Source organism: Haliotis cracherodii, unplaced genomic scaffold (genome assembly GCF_022045235.1).
Source record: "Haliotis cracherodii isolate W230 unplaced genomic scaffold, xgHalCrac1.p SCAF_7, whole genome shotgun sequence".
NCBI lineage: Eukaryota > Metazoa > Mollusca > Gastropoda > Lepetellida > Haliotidae > Haliotis > Haliotis cracherodii.
In genome coordinates this window covers 5,614,344-5,637,534 of record NW_027266330.1, presented here as the reverse complement: position 1 = coordinate 5,637,534, position 23,191 = coordinate 5,614,344, and the positions used below count along the sequence as shown (strand labels likewise).

At 39.0% G+C, this 23,191-nt stretch overlaps 1 protein-coding gene and 1 pseudogene across 1 annotated transcript; both read right to left on the bottom strand.

The window, feature by feature from the left end:
- Positions 1 to 762: 762 nt before the first annotated feature.
- On the bottom strand, positions 763 to 8,825 carry LOC139448002 (uncharacterized; annotated as a pseudogene).
- A 4,029-nt stretch (positions 8,826 to 12,854) lies between these two features.
- LOC139448482 (fucolectin-like) lies at positions 12,855 to 20,984 on the bottom strand. Its single transcript, XM_071230028.1, has 4 exons — positions 20,909 to 20,984; positions 13,984 to 14,184; positions 13,377 to 13,619; positions 12,855 to 13,081 (listed from the first exon to the last, which is right to left on the bottom strand). Exons 1-4 carry the CDS (start codon positions 20,982 to 20,984, stop codon positions 12,855 to 12,857), a joined length of 747 nt encoding a protein of 248 aa, XP_071086129.1.
- Between the last annotated feature and the right edge of the window lie 2,207 nt (positions 20,985 to 23,191).

Genomic DNA, 23,191 nt, shown 5'->3' with positions numbered 1-23,191 from the left:
GTCATGAAATCAATTGTTGGTGAATGCGGGCACATGTTTGTCATATTGTATACCAGACAGGGAGGTAATATTAAGCTATTCCAACTCTTTTCCCTACCTACTTACTTACTAGGGAATACATATGATGGACTTTACATTTTGTCATATTTCGACCTACTAACCTGAATGTTTGGTTCAAAGAGTTTGTCATTATCATCATTGGATGAGGCGAGAAATTCATGACTAACTTTAAATCCGAGTTAGCGTATGGTCTGATTGCATAAGGTGACCTCAAATGCCCAATGATACAATATGACGTCATTTCGCGTCAACTCATCATTCAGCATTGCAGGTTGCTAAAAGATGGGAAAGTTATAACTTTCGATTTTGCGACCTTCATGGGTAATATAATACATATTGAATATTGAATTAAAGAAACAAGAGTATGTGCATGCTCGCTGTCAAGCAATATGATGTCAGTGTGAAAACAATCAAATCTTGACGAGACAAACAAAACCGTCATTGTAGAATAAAACGAAATCTACACGTCACCGAGTAAATCCAATTAATCACAAACGTTTATGAGAACCATTTGATCCCAGAGACCCATGACGCCAAACATGATATTTGATGGAAACTCTTTCAAAGTTGGAGAAATATTAGACAACTTACAAAATAATAATCTTAAATTGAAGCTTGTTTTAGGGTAAACGAGGGTATATTTTTATTTCAAACATAGTTGTGATAAGTGTGAGAGAAGCTTGCTATCTATTAGTTGAATGTTCACATACAGGAAATAGTGTAGGTTGTCCAAGAATTGTCTTCAGATGAAGACAACACTTTGTCAGTTAGCAGATAGTTCTCATCGATCAGCGAAACTGTACTGTAGCTGAAGTCGATGCATGAATGATATCAGTGACAAATGATGCCACAGTCTCCGGCTGTCATGGCTGACGTGGTTAGGAACGGCTGAGACACCTTCTTGTTCTTCAACGGTTTGTAGTAGGAACCTAGAAAAGATAGTTACTTGTTAGAGTCAGGAAGGCTAATCAGTGATTTATGTTATGATGAACGTCCCACGCCATCGGGTACGATGACATGCAATCAGCAAAGTCTTCGCAACTGACAACCTGATCCATTTACTTGCCTCTTACGACTAGTAGTGATAGAATTGGGCCTGTCTTAAACCAGATACAAAGCTAAAATATTTTAACTCACGCACTCTAACTGTGCTTATACATATAGGGTATTGTGACTTTGAACCTATTTTGACTTTTGTGAAGCCAACGGTGAATCAATGGTTTACTCACGATATGGCTTCTTAGCCCCCTCCCCTTGAACATCCACATGTCCGATAACGAGGTAAACATTGGTGGTAGATGGCCTTGTGACACGGACAAAGCGGACAGGGAATATGGCATTGCAGGTGAAGGTGAACTCTTCCCCACCAGTGACAGTGCTAGACACATTCCCACACCACTTCGACTGGACATCAGAGCAGAGGCTGACATCTTTGTCCATCACCTCCACGAAGGCATTTCTCATGTGAATATCTGCAAATAAAGGAATATCCCAGTGCACATGTCAAACATAAGATCCCTTGTTGCTGACTGTATGGTCAGGTTATTCAAGACCTGCCTGCAGCTTGGTAAATCTATGGTTTCTAAAACAAGTGTTGTGATGCACTATTCCCATTTAACAACACTGGATTGAAAGTGTTCAGATAACCGAGAGTGCGTAAATCTTGAAAAATATCACTAGTGACATCCTACATAATTGATTTTGTTTATTGAATTGCGCTGAAACTGATATAAAACAATTCGTGGGATATATGGTGTGCAGCCTATTTTATATATGTTTATACATTATCACTCAATGAAACAAAAGTGACGTGTTGTATGAACTTACTCCATCTCTCGTAGGTGGCTGCTGTGAGGGTGATGCTGCTGATGGTGAAGTAGCCCCTCAGGTCGACCTCCCACCAGGACGGGCTGGCAGATTTTGTAAATGATCCAGATGACACAAAGGATTTTTATTTAAAGCCCGATCTGCATCATTGTTCGAGGTGGTAGTACTCTGTTTGCATATTTCCCATTTGAAATATTTTCACCTGCAAGGAAAATACGTAGAGACTATTAATCTTTGTTTTAAAGAGTTCAGGTGTGGTGGGAAAAGAAATTCAGTGTTTAAGGATGTGAACCCCACGTTTTTCAGCTTAAATGCCAAAAATATGTGAAACAGAGACCTTACACACATGTTACTACTTGCTATAACACAGGTAAGGGGGAAACAAGAAACTTGCTGATTCCTCGAACTACGTTCATAACGGCAAATGCTATCTTGGTGGAATCACGTCACGTTCCGTTGAACTATAAACACATGCCAAATGCAGTACATTATTTAGCATTAATTTCCTGTATGTCTAGTAACCTCCTTAAATACAAAAGGTAAACCAAGAGAATAACCAGATTTGATTATCCTCCGAAACAGATTTCTTTTGACTCAAAGGGTAATATAGCTACGAAAATGATCTGAATGGACTACCGAGAACCACTGACGCCAAGTGTTGGCGAAAAGGGTAAGCATGTCCTGTCCTACCCTTAGCGCCCGCTATTCATACAGTAGGCATAAAAAGTAAGTATTTATTGCCTGACGCCGCCCGGCAGTAGTCCTGCCATCCGACGGTGGCCTGTAGAAGAGCGATCCAGAAAGCAGCATGCACATCAGGCCAATCTTGACCCTCAAGGTCAGCTTATCATATCCTAGAATATTCTAGTTGCACATCTCCGTTGTGTATTTGACATACATTGTATGACGTGTATTTTGACTGTTGCGTTTGCCATAACTCTTCATATGAATCGGAAATGTCACGAAATTCGAGTCATGTTCAGTGTCAAGAGAGGTCGCCCAAATGTTGATTGAGAACCCTCACTGGATATCAGTGTACAAATTATCATCAAGTTCAAGAAGTAAACATCCAAGGAATCGTGTACACAGGATAATTCACTCTGAGTGACCTGGGCCTTACGCTGCTTCCCATCAGACTTCTAATGATTGTATGTACAAGTATAATTGTATAAAGTCTGTAACATCTATTATAGCAGTGAAGATTGTTGTTTGACTCCAATACAACTGTCTGTATAGTTTCCCAACTCAGTAACAAACTCAAAGAGTTCCATACAATTCTGCAAAAATCTCTAAGAGAATATAGACAGCTTAAACGTATTCTTGGCATGCTCAGCTTGGTTTTGCATGTTCGGTGAGCTGAACTTAAATCTGTTACATAACTCGTCTAGCTGAGGGTCAGTCTACACAGTCACACATGCTGGACTAAGTAAACAGGTTAATTACCTTGTTGGCTCAAGCAGAGATGTTGACCCAACAGCAAGGAGGTATAACCATGTGGTCACAACATGGCCAGACGAATGTGTGGTCAATGTCCGGGACCGGGATAGATAGTACGGGACTTTAGCCTACTCATTATCACGTTTACGTCCTCCACGAGGCGAACTCGGAGCGCCCAGGTCAAAAGGTCAGAGACCTGCTATCTCCTAAGTGTAGGGCTGGTAAGCAGAGACAGCAGACAGACGGTGGCTGAAGACAGGCAACCATCACCGGCAGCACACAGTTAAAAGGACGACTACAGTAAATCACCAACATTGGAAGGTCTACACAGTGACACACTCAAATAAACAAATAAAGACAGCGTATAGACTGTTTGGTAAACCTAACTTGTAACGTATTGTGGCCCAAGAAGGGAGAACCTATTTAAGGCCGTTTATCTGCTGAACAAACACTATCATCCCCAGATATTAATACTGTATTGGGAAGCAATGGTAAGGAGATATAAAATGGCAAGATAACTTCACAGGAAATGGTTTTACATGCATTTATTTTCTGAATATAAGTCTGTTTGAATAACCTTGGCTTCAGCAGTAAATATAAAGTTCTTGTTTTGTATAAACCCGGGAACAATGAATAAACTGTTGACAAGTATAACATCACAGTGGATTGGGGACATACACCTCCACTCCGTTCTTTACTACGACGAGGAATTGTCATAGGTCACTAACTTAAGAGAAAGATGGTATTGTCACTTCCATGAACACCCTTCTTTTTGTAAAACGTTTTACAGCTGTCAATGCTTGATCCTTCAGCTATACCAAAAAAGTCTTGTTCGGACATGTCGGAAAGCACAGGTCGATGTCTGTCACGAACAGTGCCCCAATTGGAGTTGAGTGTCTTATGTGCTGAAACAGCAACTTCAACATTAGCAAACTGACTGATAGACAAGAGATAAAGAGATACATTGCTGTTTCTTCACACACTCCACAAGAATGGAGCCACAACAGAGATAAGCTACATTTTTCACTTCTCCACAATGCCCATTTACAGCTTTTGAAATCTCAAATGGATTTAATTTTACATGTTGTTAGTCAGCAGCCTCGATCACCAGGAATCGAAATATGAATCGAACTTGGAAATGTTTTCACAGCAATTATTTTCACGGTGACACTTTTTGTCGTTATGAATTGAACCGGATTGTTGAATTTCCACCCATCATCGATCGTTAACAAGGACAGTGTTGAAGAGCATCGGATTTCCATTAGGCAATTACCACAGTTACAGGAATGTTATACTCTAGCAAATATTACTTGAAGAGCTATATTTGTCTACCCGATGTATTGACAGGTTGACATGCATTGTTCATGCAGTCAAAGTAGATTATGTTACCACGCTTCAATGTTAAATTGACTGGGAAACTGCCTATCTCGTAAACAAAGAAACGAGATAATTATATACTGCTCAGTACGGAAGCCTATTAGGGCCAAATTCATTGATAACAGTTTTTATTTAAAAGTTGTAATTACAAGTTGTTAAAGTTGTATTTACAAGTTTCTAAAGGTGTAATTACAAGTTGTAAAGTTGTAATTACAAGTTATAAAGGTGTAATTACAAGTTAAAAAGATGAAAATACAAGTTTTTAAAGGTGAAATAACTATATTTAAAGGCGTAATTACAAGTTTAGAAATGGAAATAATAACTTTTGAAAGGTGAAATTACAGGTTTGAAAAGGTGTAATTATGTAACAATAACACACACTTGTAATTACAACTTTTAAATAAAAAATGCTATCAATGAATTTAGCCCTAATAGGCTTTCGTACCTCAGCACAAGAAACACAGAACGTTAGTATGGGAATGACACGCATTTTCTGCACATCTGAATATTTGATGAGTGATGACACAGTGACACGTGGCAGTGGACAAAGCACCGGATATTACAAACATGGCGATTTGGAGGATCACGGGTGGACCTGTATTTTTTTCATTTTAAAGGGATGTTGCTGTTGCATGTGTTGTTTTAATCTTGAATTTTTCTGTTAAACGATGACATTAGTATGGATCTTAATGCGAATGTAGGATATCATCACAACCGTAAGAGTCGGCCTGTTGCCTTTCACTTGCACCAGTTTATCGCTGGCACCACCAAACCTGTCAACTTTCGTATTCCGTTGGTACCTACGGTTTCACAGTAAAGTTGGTACATTCTAGCGTCGTCATCAGATTGATGCTTGACTCGTTGCTGTTCAAGCAGTTGTCCTCACAGGACGAACTTGCTACCTAGTAATTATCCATCATGTTTCAGGTTAATGCCATCTGCGTCATAGTTTCAATGTTGAGGTGAACAGTATATTATTGTATGTATATGGGCCTAAGGCCTATTCATCCAGCGTGCATCACCGTTGGAAGTACAAACATGAAAAGGGCTCGTTGACTGATTTCTTCATTCGGTTTTTGGTTAATGCTTCACTCCTAAATAGTCAAGTAGCCTGCAAATGAACGAGGCTAGACCAGACACGCCAGTGATTGATATTATGAGCAATGATCAACGCCCTCAATAAGTCGCAAATAAACAAGATCACCAAGCTTGAGCCACCGATCCAGTAAGTCGCCTCTCATGACAAGCATACGTTGTTGAATAGCATTTTTAAAAAAGACTGACAAATATGAAATAAGTGAGTGAGTGAGTTAAAATTGTAAGTCACATCGGCAATATTTCAACCATATCGTGACTATCAAAAGTTAAATATAATACATATAATGAAACTTATATAAAACACCTGCCAACGAGGGAGAGTAAAATAACTAGACTTATCACAGAAGTAAATGTAAAACTAGTATGTAATCATAAAATTAATAACACTGTACCTAACATTACATTATAAAAACGGGCTATAGATCGCCAGCAACTGAAGGTAGACCACCATACTGGGGACCATGGGGACTTTCAGTACCTTTGCTACCTGTGTGTATCCCAGCAGGATCTACATAATCCCTTCAGCAACTGGCGATTGTACGCAAAGTTAGCCACAAGTAAAAATACAAAAATTCGACGTTTACGTTTAAAAGAGTAGTAGGCAGATATATTCTTTGAATGACATGGACTTACGATAGCCTCTCAGGGGGACAATAATTTTACACTACGTCTACCTTCTTTGAGGAAATGGCCAGTAACAAACTCAGATATAATTTCATTCTACCAATTTTAAGACGTCATTTATTTTATACAATACATATTATCAAAATTTATGGAACAATTCTGTCTCTTTTAAAAACCCAATAACTTAATAAGAATTAATATTATAAAAAAGATCCTTGAGAGATGATGATTTGAAATATTTATCCCTTGTGATGGCAAAATCAATACAATCAAGCAGTACATGCTTGACTGTGATTCTCTCATCACAAGGGATACAAAATGGATGAAATAAGTAACTAAGGGAAATGAAATCATTGCATTTTTATAGCAACATGTGAGTGTGCGTGCGTGCATGCGTGCATGCGCGTGACCGTGTGCGTGCGTGCGTGACCGTGTGCGTGCGTGACCGTGTGCGTGCGTGCGTGCGTGTACTAGGACGGACTAATGACATTTTTATGGTGCTAGCCCACTGAGTTACCATGCCGCAGTTTAACATGAATAACTCAGGGCAGTCCAGCCCTTAATTCCGAGCGAAAGGCAGAGTAAAACCGAATCTCTTTCAATGCCTTTTAATGAACCCACGACATCCACGCATCCATATTTAGTGTCAGCATATTTTAGTCAATTGAGAAAACGGTTTAGCAGTTTGCATGACACGTAAAACTATGCACGATATATACTATGACACTTGACCTTGAGCATCTATGTCATTCATCATTAGCAAATTGGGGCTTTATATGCTGGATGTGAAAAGAAAACTGCTTTGCAACATCGGCAATGGCACCGATATGCCAATTCTAATTTACTAACAGTTACATTTTGATATTTAACTTTTCATATTTATTTAATTTGAAGTTAACACGATATACGACTTTTCCATTGGACGAGAGGTCGGTCACATGACCGCGAAATTGACGTTCATAAGTGTATAAACGACACAATTTGACGTTCATACGTTTTTCACGAGACGGTGTTCTTGAAGTGACGTAAACACTGACGTACTTCTTCCACATTCCTGGGGAAACCCCTGGGAATTCCCTAGCACGGAAACGTACATAAGCGTTCTTTCTGATCATTTAGAACCTTTATTCTTGGTCTCAGCATTTCAGTATACATTGAGAAATGTCGGAGAGCATGACTGCATGATTATTCACGAATATCCTCGATGTGGCCTATCCTAATGAACAAACGATGAAATGCACATCTAAACTATCGTAGTATCGACTTGATCCGTGTCTAGGCTGACATTGACCGTCTCCAGCAATCTATGAATTTACCTTAGTGTCTGTTTGACGCATCTTTATTCACCTTTCAATGATCGGCCAGTTGGACGTCTTGTACTTGATGTAAATGTATTACGACGCGCTGTCATTGTGACTGACTTATTGAGGCAGACCTTTCTCATCTAATGAGGATATGATTTGAACACATGTGCTGCGTAAGATGTTTCTGACGAGCAAGTTGTGCATCCAAACGCCCATGTCACCTCTCTTTTTGAGGAACTATTTTACACCGCGATATAGCTGGTTGTTGTATGGCTGTCAGTGTAAACATGAAGTCACACGTACTAAATACAATTGTGTTTAGATCTTGGCTTACATCCTTTGAGTTAAGAAATTGTGATACACAAATGATCACAAGCTCCGACGTTCATACAGTTTGGCCCTTATGAAGTATGAAGGTTCATACTCCAATGAACTCACACAAAGTGGAGGTCAATTCTTAAATGGCTGTAACAATGAAAGACACAAAAACACATCGACTTTCACGTGCAACTTTATGTATCGAATTTGAGAGAATATAAGTCCATGGCCATCAATTGGATTCAGACTCGTTGAACACACTTAAATGCTATCAATGGTGGAGAAAGGACATAAACTTGCAGTTTGCTTAGACAAGCTATGTCTGATGATGAGATGTTTACGGCCGCCAACACAATCTGCTCAACCTGATGTCAAGGGTCATCTCGACCCAGCATTCGGAGAAATCCATATGGCGTCATACCACCATTTCTTTGATTGATTCAAGTCACAAAGTTACAACAACAATCACATTACGCTCACTCATCGTGACACATATGTAAATATAAACCCAATGTCTGTTAACCTTACCTAAAATGTTTTTTGAACGTCATCTGTCATGTTGTACAAACTATATACAGAGGGGTCATTAGGAGGCGTGTTGCAGTGAATTCAGGCAATGTCACTACTCCATCGCTGCCCGCAGTAATGTGCAGGTACAGAATATACCGAGTGTACGGCGTACGGCGTACGGGGAAACCAGGCCATGATAAAGAATAGGCCGTGTAGTCTTGTAACACTGGTGTAGAGGGCTCCACAAACGAGAACGTGGAGGACCAACATCTTCACTTGACGGTTTGTTGTGTTGTGGTAACAGAGACTCAGTCTAGGATAACTCTTAACGTTAATGTCACGCACAAGTAAATATGTATATGAATAATATAACATTCTTTTCTAATTACACTTCAGTTACGCCAGTCACTATCAATGTATAGTCAAGCATATCCTGTCCTGATCTACAACATGGATTTTTCTCAAGAAGTACAGGATTGGAAGACTCGATGTTTTAAAGGCCACCGTCATGTAGTTGGAATATTGCTGAATACAGAGTTTAACAACAAATAAAACCCAACATGCAGACTGTATATTTCGTAGTCGAATATGTGTTGTTACGAATTTTACCTCTCACTGTTGAGCAGTGAAAATTTCCACCAGTGAGCATCTTGCTGAGATTGGCTTGTGTGACGTCATCTCGTCACACTGCACCCTCTTCTTACATAGATTGTTCCTCTTGCCATTATTTCATCTTTTGGATTATTTTAGTTAGCGATTGGCCGTATTAACTTCTTGGCTACAGGGGCGTTCTGCAAACTAACTTATTTTTCACTTGATGTTTTGAAAATATATGCCTTTGGGATCCTAAAAGATGCTCTTTCTACTCCTTTCAATGAATGGTTACTAGCAAAATTCTTTGAAGGCATTTTGTAGTTGGAGTATTAAGTTAGGATACGATTTATGGATGAACAACTTCTTTATTACAATTAAGAGCGACGTTTTGGTGGAGGTTCTAACACTACACTTGCCTGATAACGGTGACAGAACCTGTACTGAATATGATAGTTTTTATTCATAAATCTTATCCTTACTTAGTTACTAGCTATTTTGACATAAATGCCCAAATTTAGAACTTGCGATTTAGACATGCAAATGCAAGTACTTCTTAAGCCCACCTACTGCGTATGCTGATAATCTGAAACTGGAAACAAAATAAACAGTTGTCATTTGGTCACAATGTCTCTTTTAACCATTTTAGCTGCTGCCATGAGGTCTCAAGTAAGCGATTTGAGAAAAGGGATTTGCCCTTTGCTGTGGCTGCGGGTTTGTACTTGAAATTCAATGTCTATTAAAAGTCGAAATATCACAGAGAAAATGATGTTGTTGGAGGCGAATTTGTAGCAATGTGTAACAAACTCCAGATAGTGTGCTTTTGAAGAAAAAGGAGATACTCATCAGCTTATTTCATACTTCCCTTAAGGAATAACAGATGTATCTATGTGATACCTGCACATACACATTTGTATTTACAGAGTAATCCACGGGTGTTGACGTCGTTGATAGGGCCACTGCTAGTGGATCCAAAATGATGAAGATTACGGGATAACAACTCCATTTTCACAGCAGAAGCCAATGTACTTGTAACTGGCCAACACGACATCATGTTTTGTTTCCTAACCAGTCATGTTGGAATCATTTGTAACCCGATGGATGAAAATGCTTCAACAAAAGCTGTACTCAACCAGTAGGTGACGCCACTTGACATCAATCCTGTAATTTGATGCTTCTTCAAAGGTCTTAAGCAAAAAAAGTGGGTAGTAATAAACTTCATCTCATTAAATCAACTCTGTGTTGTTCCTACTAGGGTTTCAGTCAACATTTGTAAAGGTCATTTTACGACGTATATGTCATACTACGTACACACATCTTTATTTATTGAAAGGATGTTTATGTTGTGAATAGCCTCACACCAGTACATAATGGTTAACACCGTTGCAGCTGGCCATTACAGCTCGAACAGCCTGACAGTTAGGCAGTATCGTTGTCAACAGGTCCAGAAATAATTTGGTTCAGGTTAACCCATGGCATTTTGTCATAAGAAACAGCAAATAAAATGCTTTCATAGTGTTATAGAAAAACATTTTTATTCACATCAGCAGGTGTAGATACAAATCACATACAAACATATATAGAGACTCATAGAGTGTGTTATTATGTTTCCATATGAGATACAACGTACGGAATATATTGTTAACATTCACGTTCTTGTTCAAAGTCAACATTCAAAGTTGTCCTTTTTTTGCAAAAAACACAAAGTTGGTAATTCTTCCTACCAAAAAACATTTCTATAGTTTTTAGAATTTTTATATGAAGGATAGAAATTAGGAATATCCCTTTAATACAGATAGTGCAAATATATTTAACAAGCCATGATATGATTCACTTGTTTAAAATTCCGCTTCATTGCAAATAATTCTCTCTTGGTATATCTAGTTTGATGGAAAAATCGATATTGAAAATCACAGTGTTTAGTATCCTTGGTGCATTGTCAGATCAAGAGAAAAGTTGCTTTAATGTGTCAATAGTAAATGCGTGTTGCCATACATCAGGTAATATGTGTGTTTCAGCGAACTTAACATAAACGTTTCTTGCATCTTTTGTAGATTTCAGCCATTTCACAACTTTAGACATCCAACCCAACAAATATCAATATTCCTATTACTTCCAATAGCCTCTCGCCTATCCGTTGCTTTTGAATACAAAGCGATTACGGTAAAAAACAGTACCTTTAATGTGATAATTGCTCAAATTGTTTAACTACTCATATGGACAAAATAAAAAAATATATTCATTTTAGTGCTCAAAGTGTTTCAATATAGAGAATATAATTATTATTCTACACTATAAGTGATCGAACATTTTATATTCAGGGAGGAGGTGGGGCGGAGGGTGCCTTGTCTTTCGTGTGGAGATCAGACATTGTTTTTCAGCCTTTATGTGAAACACCTCGCAACAATTTCATTTTTTTCAACAGTCTAAAGCATAGTTATTTTTTTTCAAGAATTTTGGGTCGACAATTTCATAAAACATTTGGATAAAATCCCAGCATCATGAAATAAATGAAATAATGTTCATGTAACAGACGACCTTAACTTGATGTCTTACTTTGTGCGGGGTGCACGGATGGTCCAGTCGTCTAAGGCGCCTTGATTCTCTGTGCAGAGTTGCGTCCCTTGGACACGCCAGAAACCTATGATTATGGGTTCGAACCCCGGTTCGCCCTGATTATGTTTCTTGGTTTGTCAGCACCATACCCGTGCTCATGGGTTTCACCGAAGTGGTAAAGTCTCAGATCTGCATAGCTTGGGGCTTTCCTCCCACTTTAAGCTGACACACTGTGATATAACTTGAATAGTGCTAAAAGCAGCGTAAAACCCAACTCACTCACTCACTTACTTTTACTTTGTTCATTGGTTGGTAAACGCCAACTAGTAAAAGTGCGACAGACTGGTCGATCGCACAACATATATTATTTATATATGCCAGGACGTACTCAGTGTATATATTTAAGCACAAAGCCAGTCATCAAATCAATTGTTTGTGCACGTTGGCACATGTGTCTAATACTGTATACCAGACAGGTAGGTAATATTAAGCTATTCCAATTCTTTTCCCTACCTACTTACTTACGAGGAAATACATATGGTGGACTTTACGTTTTTGTCATATTTCGACCCACCAACCTGAATGTTTAGTCCAAAGAGTTTGTCATTATCATCATTGGGTGAGGCGAGAAATTGATGACTAACTTCAAATCCGAGTTAGCGTATGGTCTGATTGCACAAGGTGACGTCGAATGCAATGGGTGACCTCAAATGCCCAATGATACAATGTGACGTCATTTCGCGTCAACGCATTAATCAGCATTGCAAGTTGCTAAAAGATGGGAAAGTTATTACTGGGTAATATAATACATATTGAATTGTGAATTAAAGAAACAAGAGCATGTGCATGCTCGCTGTCAAGAAATATGATGTCAGTGTGAAAACAATCAAATCTTGACGAGACTTGTTTACAAAACCGTCATTGTAGAATAAAACGAAATCAACAAGTCACCGAGTTAATCCAATTAATCACAAACGTTTATGAGAACCATTTGATCCGATGGAAACTCTTTCAAAGTTGGAGAAATATCAGACAACTTACAAAATAATAATCTTAAATTGAAGCTTGTTTTAGGGTAAACGAGGGTATATTTTTACTTCAAACATAGTTGTGATAAGTGTGAGAGAAGCTTGCTATATTTTAGTTGAATGTTTACATACAGAAGCTAATGTAAGTTGTCCAAAAGTTATCTTCAGATGAAGACAACACTTTTTCAGTTAGCAGACAGTTCTCATCGGTCAGCGACACTGCACTGTAGCTGAAGTCGATGCATGAATGATATCGGTGACAAATGATGCCACAGTCTCCGGCTGTCATGGCTGACGTGGTTAGGAACGGCTGAGACACCTTCTTGTTCTTCAACGGTTTGTAGTAGGAACCTAGAAAAGATAGTTACTTTTTAGAGTCAGGAAGGCAAATCAGTGATTTATGTTATGATGAACGTCCCACGCCATCAGGTACGATGACATGCAATCAGCAAAGTCTTCGCGACTGACAACCCGATCAGTTAAGTCGCCTCTTACGACTAGCTGTGATAGAATTGGGCCTGTCTTAAACCAGATACGAAGCTAAAACATTTTAACTCATTCACTCTAACCGTGCTCATATAGGGGATTATGACATTGAACCGATTTGACTTATGTGAAGCCAACGGTGAATCAATGGTTTACTCACGATATGGCTTCTTAGCTCCCTCCCCTTGAACATCCACATGTCCGATAACGAGGTGTAAATTGGTGGTAGATGGCCTTTTGACACGGACATAGCGGACAGGGAATGTGGCATTGCAGGTGAAGGTGAACTCTTCCCCACCAGTGACAGTGTTAGACACATTCCCACACCACTCCGACTGGACATCAGAGCAGAGGCTGACATCTTTGTCCATCACCTCCACGAAGGCATTTCTCATGTGAACATCTGCAAACAAAGGAAGATCCCAGTGCACGTGTCAAACATAAGATCCCTTGTTGCTTACTGTATGGTCATGTTATTCATGACCTGCCTGAAGCTTGGTAAATCTATGGTTTCATCAATGCAAAACAAGTGTTGTGGTGCACTATTCCCAATTAACAACACTGTATGAAAAGTGTTCAGATAACCGAGACTGTGTTAAATTTGAAATATATCGCTAGTGACATCCTTTACAATTGATTTTGTTTATTGAATTGCCCTGAAACTGATATAAAACAATTCGTGGGATATATGGTGTGCAACCTATTTTATATATGTTAATACATTATCACTCAATGAAACAAAAGTGACGAGTTCTGTATGAACTTACTCCATCCCCTGTAGGTGGCTGCTGTGAGGGTGATGCTGCTGATGGTGAAGTAGCCCCTCAGGTCGACCTCCCACCAGGACGGGCTGGCACGTTTTGTTAATGATCCAGATGACACGTTGGCTTTATTTAAAGCCTGACTAGCATCATAGGGCGTAATGGTACTACTCTGTTTTGCATATTTTCCATTTGAAATATTTTCACCTGCAAGGAAAATATGTCGAGACTATTAATCTTTGTTTTAAAGAGTGCAGGTGTGGTGGGAAAAGAAATTCAGTGTTTAAGGACGTGAACCCCACGTTTTTCAGCTTAAATGCCAACAATATGTGAAACAGATACCTTATTTGCTACGTTCATAACAAAGGCATGTGCTAACTTGGTGGAATTACATCACTTTCCGTTTAGACTATAGACACATGCCAAATGCAGTAGATATTTAGCATAAATTTTCTGTATCTCTAGTTACCTTAATAAATATCAAAGGTAAACCAAGAGAATAACCAGATTTGATTATCGTCTGAAACAGATTTCTTTTGACGCAAAGGGTAATATAGCCACGAAAATTATATGAATGGACTACCGAGAACCACTGACGCCAGATGTTGGCGAAAAGGGTAAGCATGTCCTGTCCTACCCGTAGCACCCATCATTCATACAGTAGGCATAAAAGTAAGTATTTATTGCCTGACGCCGCCTGGCAGTAGTCGTGCTATCCGACGGCAGCCTGAAGAAGAGCGATCCAGAAAGCAGCATGATCATCAGGCCAATCTTGACCCTAAAGGTCAGCTAATCATATCCTAGAATGTTCTAGTTGCAGACCACAGTAGTGTATTTGACATATGACATGTATTTTGATAGTTGAGTTTGCCATAACTTTTCATATGAATCGGAAATGTCACGAAATGCGAGTCATGTAAAGAGTCAAGAGAGGTCCCCCAAATATTGATATTACTGGATATCAGTGTACAAATTATCATCAAGTTCAAGAAGTAAATATCCAAGGAATCGTGTACACAGGATAATTCTCTCTGAGTGACCTGGGCCTTACGCTGCTTCCCATCAGACTCCCAAGGGTTGTATGTACAAGTATACTTGTATTAAGTCTGTAACATCTATTATAGAAGTGAAGATTTTTGTTTGACTCTGACGCAACTGTCTGTATATCTTCCCAACTCAGTGACAAACTCAAAGAGTTCCATACATTTCTGCAAAATTCTCTAACAGAATATACACAGCTAAAACGTATTCTTGGCAAGCTCAGCTTGGTTTTGCATGTTCGGTGAGCTGAACTTGAATCGGTTACATAACTCGTCTAGCTGAGGGTCAGTCTACACAGTCACACATGCTGGTCTGAGTAAACAGGCTAATTACCTTGTTGGCTCAAGCAGAGACAGCAAGGAGGTATAACCATGTGGTCACAACATGGCCAGACGAATGTGTGGTCAATGTCCGGGACCGAGATAGATAGTATGGGACTTTAGCCCTCTCATAATCACGTTTACGTCCTCCACGAGGCGAACTCAGACAGCCCAGGTCAAAAGTTCAGAGACCTGCTACCTCTTAAATACCGAAGTGGTTAGCAAAGACAACAGACAGATGGTGGCCCGAGACAGGCAACCATCACCGGCAGCACACAGTTAAAAGGTCGACTACAGTAAATCACCAACATTGGAAGGTCTACACAGTGACACACTCAAATAAACAAATAAAGACAGCGTATAAACCTTTTGGCAAACCTAACTTGTAACGTATGGTGGCCCAAGAAGGGAGAACCTATTTAAGGCCGTTCATCTACTGAACAAACACACTATCATCCCCAGATATTAATACTGTATTGGGAAGCAATGGTAAGGAGATATATAATGGCGAGATAACTTCACAGGAAATGGTTTTACATGCATTTTGTTTCTGAATATATTCCAAGGCTGTTTGAATAGCCTTGGCTTCAGCAGTAAATATAATGTTCCTGTTTTGTATCAGCCCGGGATCAATGGATAAACTGTTGACAAGTATAACATCACAGTGGATTGGGGACATACACCTCCACTCCGATGTTAACATTTCCAGCTTTACTACGATGAGGAATTTTCATAGGTCACAAACTTAAGTGATAGATGGTATTGTCAAGTCCATGAACACCCTTCTTTTTGTAAAACTTTTTACAGCTGTCACTGCTTGATCCTTCAGCTATACCAAAAAATCTTGTTCGGACATGTCAGAAAGCACCGGTTGTCTGTCAAGAACAATGCCCAAACTGGAGTTGAGTGTCTTATGTGCTGAAACAGCAACCTCAACATTAGCAAACTGACTGATAGACAAGAGATAAAGAGATACATTGCTGTTTCTTCACACACTCCACAAGAATGGAGCCAAAACAGAGATAAGCTACATTTTTCACATCTCCACAATGCCCATTGATAGCTTTTGAAATCTCAAATGGATTTAATTTTACATGTTGTTAGTCAGGAGCCTCGATCACCAGGAATCGAACCTATGAATCGTACTTGGAAATGTTTTCGGAATAATTATTTTCATGATGACTCTTTTTGTCATTATGAATTGAACACTTGAACAAGGACAGTGTTGAAGAGCATCGGATTTCCATTAGGCAAATACCAGGGTAACAGGAATGTTATACTCTAGCAAATATTATATTTGTCTACCCGATGTATTGACAGGCTGGCTCGGTCCATGACAAGAAAGTGGAGTTCTGCCGAAGACTCTAGGCAATTTAAAAAGTCAAACATGTTATATTTGCGGAAACATAAGACTAAACAATAAAAATATTTGCCATGCACGTGAACAACCAATGGATAGATCCCGACCCATTCTACCATCCGTCTAGGTGAAGTTAGGGTCAAAGTAGAGAGTTGGGCAAAGGAGCACAGATCCTGGAACAAGTGCACTCAACTACCACAGTCTCTTCCTCCACCGACACGGGGGCACAACCCACCGCAAACGGGTTGCCCGATTTTGTCGCCTTTTACAACAGAGTTGGAATATCAACTTACTGATGAAAATAATCAATTATGCCGGCATGCATTGTTCATGCAGTATTGGTATTGACACGCATTTACTGCACATCTGAATATTTGATGAGTGATGACACAATGACAAGTAACAGTGGACAAAGCACCAGATATTACAAACATGGCGATTTGGAGTATCACGGGTGGACCTGTATAATTTCGTTTTAAAGGGATTTTGCTGTTGCATGTGCTGTTTTTTATCTTGAATTTTTCTGTTAAAAGATGATATTAGTATGGATCTTAATGCGAATGTAGGCTATCATCACATTATTAAGGGTCGTCCTGTTGCCTTTCACTTGCGCTAGTTTGACACACAGACAGTTTATACAGTAAGAAGGCCATAGGCCCATAATACAGACAATGGTTGATTGCATGAACTACGCATGGAAAGGAGGTGGTCGATTTAAGTCTCTCTTAGCCGTTGGACTTTATATAGATATAAACATGTGTTATCTACAACATTAAAGTTTTCTGATAAAAAAAAATCAGGAAGAGATGTTACAGTTTGAAACTTGATATACTGTTTAAGATACATATTTCTTAGGGCTGAATAACGCCCACATACAAGTAAAAGATGAAATTCATCTTCAATAAAATATATACCATTTTCTATACAATATTTACATAATCGTTCATGGGACATTTGTGTATCTCCCCAAGTCAATTGCAAGTTTAAACTTGCTACATCTGAAACGAGTCATACATATTGTCAGATGTACTGGTATGGGGAGTGTAAGATATTTTTCTACATTTAACAGGGATGTAAAATGTTTATAATAAACGGTATCAGGTATACTATTGATAGAAGTACACCATGATTGTTGAAGGTTATCAAATAATCTTTGCTTAAATAGATAGTTAACCATACATATCCAAAACCTAATTTAAACAAAATATTCTTAATGTGAGTAGCCCATGTGGTGCGAGCAGAATGGTCCAGTGATTTCAGCATTAAATAACATTGGCGAGGCAGTCTGTGCTCGTCCAAACGCAGTAGCCTGCACCAATACTTGATGGCCCTTGTGGTGTACACAAGTTGGAGAGGGTCTCTACCGCACTCTCCTAAAACCATTGCATTGTTTGTTGTTTAACATGTATTAAGAAACCATTTACACATTTTAATCAATAGTTTTACAATATGAGATGCCCCATATTTCTGCGCCGTAACGGACAATAGGCACAACCATAGCGTCAAATATCATAAATAAATCTTGACAGGGTATATTACCATTTTCATTTGATATCTATATACACACTATTAAATTTCCATTTTTCATAATGTCTAAGGGGTCCGCCATTTCTGAATACCATAACTCTAGTTTTCTTCAAGTTTACCTTCATGCCTGTGGTATTGCAAAAATGTTCCAAGGCATTGATCTTCTTTGGTAAACTTAAAGGTGTATCAGCAATAGATGACACGTCATCAGCAAACATAAGTGCATATATTGCTGGGCAGTCTTCTGCAATAAAGACGGTTTGTCCTCCATAACTTTCCATAAAATGTACAAGTTTATTTACGAATATTAAAAACATCTGAGGGCTGAGGATACATCCTTGACGGGTACCTATATTACACATAGAGTATTTGGATAACCCAGCAGGTGTTCTAACACAGGCACACGGTTTATCGTACATTGATGTGATAATAGACACCAATATCAGCCAAACTCTGTTTGCTAGTTTGTAATGCAAGTGTAGGGAATTATCGCTGCCACCACCAAACCTGTCGACCTTCGTGTTCCGTTGGTACCTACGGTTTCACAGTAAAGTTGGTACATTCTAGCTTTGTCATCAGATTGATGCTTGACTCGTTGCTGTTCAAGCAGTTGTCCTCACAGGACGTACTTGCTTGAACCATCAAAATGACTACTAACAGACCGTCTTGCTCGAGACCTTCCGCACGAATGGTTGTCCGCACAACCTGGTCAGATATCTTTCACAATACTGAAATTGCAACTGTCGTGTCGGATGCTTTGCCCTTGTCACTGTAGGAAGCAGTCATCGGCGGCCACAACGGGGTTGGCCTGACCTGGTTTCGTCTAATGATGTACCAGGGTGTAGAGATTATAGCCTGGAAGCGCATAATTCCCCATTGTTTGTGTGGTGTGTCCTATATGATATATACCTAGTAATTATCCATCGTGTTTCAGGTTAATGGTTAATCTGCGTCATAGTTTCAATGTTGAGGTTAACAGGTGAGGTTGTAATTGGTGTTGTGGTTGCATGTCTCTCAGTAATGAGGATAGTCGATAATACTTCATATATGTCAAGGGACAAGTTGACATTTTTCCGACAACCATAGAAATGGCTACATTTTGTTCAGCATTCATCCAGCGTGCATCACCGTTTGAAGTACACACATGAAAACGGCTCGTTGACTGATTTCTTCATTCGGTTTTTGGCAAATGCTACACTCGTAAAAAGTCAGCAGCAAATGAACGAGGATAGACCAGACACTCCAGTGATTGATATTATGAGCGATGATCCACGCAGTCAATGAGTCGCCAATTAACAAGATCACCAAGCTTGAGCTACCGATCCAGTTAGTCGCCTCTCATGACAAGCATACATTGTTGAACAGTTGAACAAAACTGACAAATATGAAATAAGTACCTAAGGGAAGTGAAATCATTGCATCTTTATAGCAACGTGTGAGTGTGCGTGCATGCATGCGTGACGTGTACGTGCATGCGCGCGCGCGCGCGTGTGTGTGTGTGTGTTTGTCTCTGTGTGTGTGCTTGTACTAGGCCGAACTAATGCCATAATGAGATACCATGCCGCAGTTTAACATGAATAACTCCGAGCCGTCCATCCCTTAATTCCGCACGACAAGCAGAGTGAAAACGAATATCTTTCAATGCCTTTTAACGAACCCACGATTTTTCACTCTCCGGGCAGATGCTCTATCCACTACACCGCATTAATAGTCAATAAGTAACTATAATCTATGTAATATTACCATTTGTATGACTATGTATGTAGTATTCTTTTCCCGTTATTTCAGAAAAGATCAACTTTCAGTGAACAAAATTATAATGAAACCTCATAATGATTTCAAGTATCCATATTCAGTGTCAGAATATTTTAGTCAATTGAGAAAACGGTTTAGCAGTTTGCATGACACGTACAAAATGCACGATATATACTATGACACTTAGAACTTGAGCATCTATGCCATTCATCATTAGCAAATTGGGGCTATATATGCTGATTGTGAAAAGAAAACTACTTTGCGACAAAGGCAATGGCACCGAAATTGCCAATTCTAATTCACTAACAGTTTGATTTTGATATTTAACTCTTTATGTCTGTAACAATGAAAGACACATAACACATCGACTTTCACACGCAACTTTATGTATCGAATTTGAGAAAATATAAGTCCACGGCCATCAACTGGATTCAGACTCGTTAAATGCTATCAATGGTGGAGAAAGGACATAAAGTTGAAAGTTTGCTTAGACAAGTTATGTCTGATGATGAGATGTTTACGGCCTCCAGCACAATCTGCTCAACCTGATGTCAAGGGTCATCTCGACCCAGCATTCGGAGAAATCAATATGGCGTCATACCACCATTTCTTTGATTGATTCAAGTCACCAATTTACAACAACAATCACATTATGCTCACTCGTCGTGACACATATGTAAATGTAAACCCAATGTCTGTTAACTTACTTAAAATGTTTTTAACGTCATCTGTCATGTTGTACGAACTATATACAGAGGGGTCATTGGGAGGCGTGTTGCAGTGAATTCAGGGAATATCACTACTCCATCGCTGCCCACATTAATGTGCAGGTACAGAATATTCCGAGTGTGACGATGACGCACGGGGCAACCAGGCGATGGCATGCAAATGATAAAGTCAAATATTCTGAAACACTGAAAGTACTTACTTTGTACATATATGTTCTGCAGTCTTGTAACACTGGTGTAGAGGGCTCCACAAACGAGAACACGGAGGACCAACATCTTCAATTGACGGCTTGTTGTGTTGTGGTGAGACTCTGTTTATGGAAATACTTTGCATCCTTTCAGACACAACATAATAAATATTCATGATATTACTCCAATCACTCTTCATTAGTAAGGCCACTCAGTAGGAATGTACAGTCAAGCATGTCCTATCTTCTAATGTAGAGATTCCTAAAGAACTCAGGATGGGAAGAAAAATGTCAACGCATAATTGAGGAAATTAAATGAAGGTAGCCAAGCTCTGCATAGGTCCCAGGAAAAGCTTGTCACAAGTAGTGACTGAATAAATCCCCTGGCCAGGATCGGTGACTTGGATGGTAGCTGCACCCGAGAATGTGTGACGTTGGTCATAACATAAAATATTTGGTTGTCTGGTCCAGGCTCGATGTTTTAAAGGCCACCGTCATGTAGTTGGAATACTGCTGAATACAGAGTTTAACAACAAATAAAATCCAACATGCAGACTGTATATTTCGCGGTTAAATATGTGTTGCTACCAATGTAGCTCTCAGTGTTGAGCAGTGATAATTTCCACATGTGAGCATCTTGCTGAGATTGGTTTGCGTGACGTCATTACATTGTTCCCATTGCCGTGGTTTCATCTTTTGGATTTATTTCAGTTAGGGATTGACCGTATTAACTTCTGGTCTACAGGGGCGTTCTGCAAACTAACTTATTTTTCACTTGACGTTTTGAAAAAATATGCATCTTGGATCCTAAAAAAACTTCCTTCCTACTCCTTTCAATGAATGGTTACTAGCAAACTTCTTTGATAGGCATTTAGAAGTTGGATCATTAAGTATGGATAAGATTTATCGATGGACAACTTGTTTGATAACGGTGTTAGAACCTACACCGAAACGTCGCTCTTAATTGTAATAAAGAAGTTGTTCATCCATAAATCTTATCCTTACTTAGTTACTAGCTATTTTGACATAAATTCCCAACCTTAGAATTTGCGATTTAGACATGCAAAAGCAAGTACTTCTTATGCCCACCTACTACGTGTGCTGATAAACTGAAACTGAAAACAAAATAAACAGTTGTCATTTGGTCACAATGTAACTTTATCCATCATAGCTTTCACGCAGACACAAATAAGCGATTTTAGAAAAGGGATTTGCCCTTTGTTGTGGCTGTGGGTTTGTAATTAAAATTCAATGGCTATTACATATATCACAGAGAAAGTGATGTTGTTGGAGGCGAATATGTATTAATGTGTAACAAACTCCTGATAATGTGCTATAGAAGGAAAAGGAGGTACTTATCAGCTTATTTCATACTTCCCTTTAGCCATAACAGATGTGTCTATGTGATATCTATAGCTACACATACCCTTTGTATTTACAGAGGAATCCACGGGTGTTGACGTCGTTGCTAACGCCACTGTTATTGGATCCAAAATGATTAAGATTACAGGTCAGCTATGATCATTCAAATTTTTTAAAGGATCATCTTACTTATGTCAGAAAGATATAGCATTATTTAATACATTTTTTATATTTTCAAATGTATTTTAAGTATCGCATGGCTTTATCATCATCCGGGATTATCGATGGTGATAAAACTTGGATAAAGTAGTGTAAAAGTATGATCTCCCTGCCAGTGGCTAATAAGTCCATTCTTGACCATCGCATATGATACCAACTTGTATTTAAGAATTTGTTTTGTGCTTTTTTAAATGAAAAGCATAAAGTACAGACAACTGGTGACATAAATCCTGCTGTAATTTCCCATGATGCCCAGTTAGGAGGTAAGACCGATTACTTCCCGCTATCACTTTAAACATTAACTCAAACGCTCACTAGAAAAGTCCATCCTAGGGACACGACCCATATTGAGATTTTTCAATAACATTGCAGGACAAGAAAGTCCTTACAATTCCGATATTGTGTTGCCCGTTGTTTCCTGCCATGCATGTCAGAAGGGAAAATTCGAATGAAACAGTTTTCGCACACATTTTGTCACAGCCCTGAATATGCAAACAACTCCAATGTAAGCTATTGGGCCTACAAGTGTTTTGTTTACTTACCGTGAAGAGTTATTGTACAATTCGCATTGCCTTCATATATCCGTGGTGATATGTACACGTTCTCCAACCAGGACAAGACTCTTGCAACAGTTCCGATCAAGCTTCAAACCATCAGTTACTGCTTATCAATGTCAATCCATATCCATGAATACCATTCCTATTTTTTTCCTCT

What these genes read in the sequence shown, in the direction of transcription:
- LOC139448482 (XM_071230028.1), bottom strand. Translation starts at nt 20,984, where the DNA reads ATGTTGGTCCTCCGTGTTCTCGTTTGTGGAGCCCTCTACACCAGTGTT. An exon ending in GCAGAACATATATGTACAAA is followed by an intron (nt 14,185 to 20,908) that starts GTAAGTACTTTC and finishes TTTTCCTTGCAG; the next exon opens with GTGAAAATATTTCAAATGGA. An exon ending in AGCCACCTACAGGGGATGGA is followed by an intron (nt 13,620 to 13,983) that starts GTAAGTTCATAC and finishes CTTTGTTTGCAG; the next exon opens with ATGTTCACATGAGAAATGCC.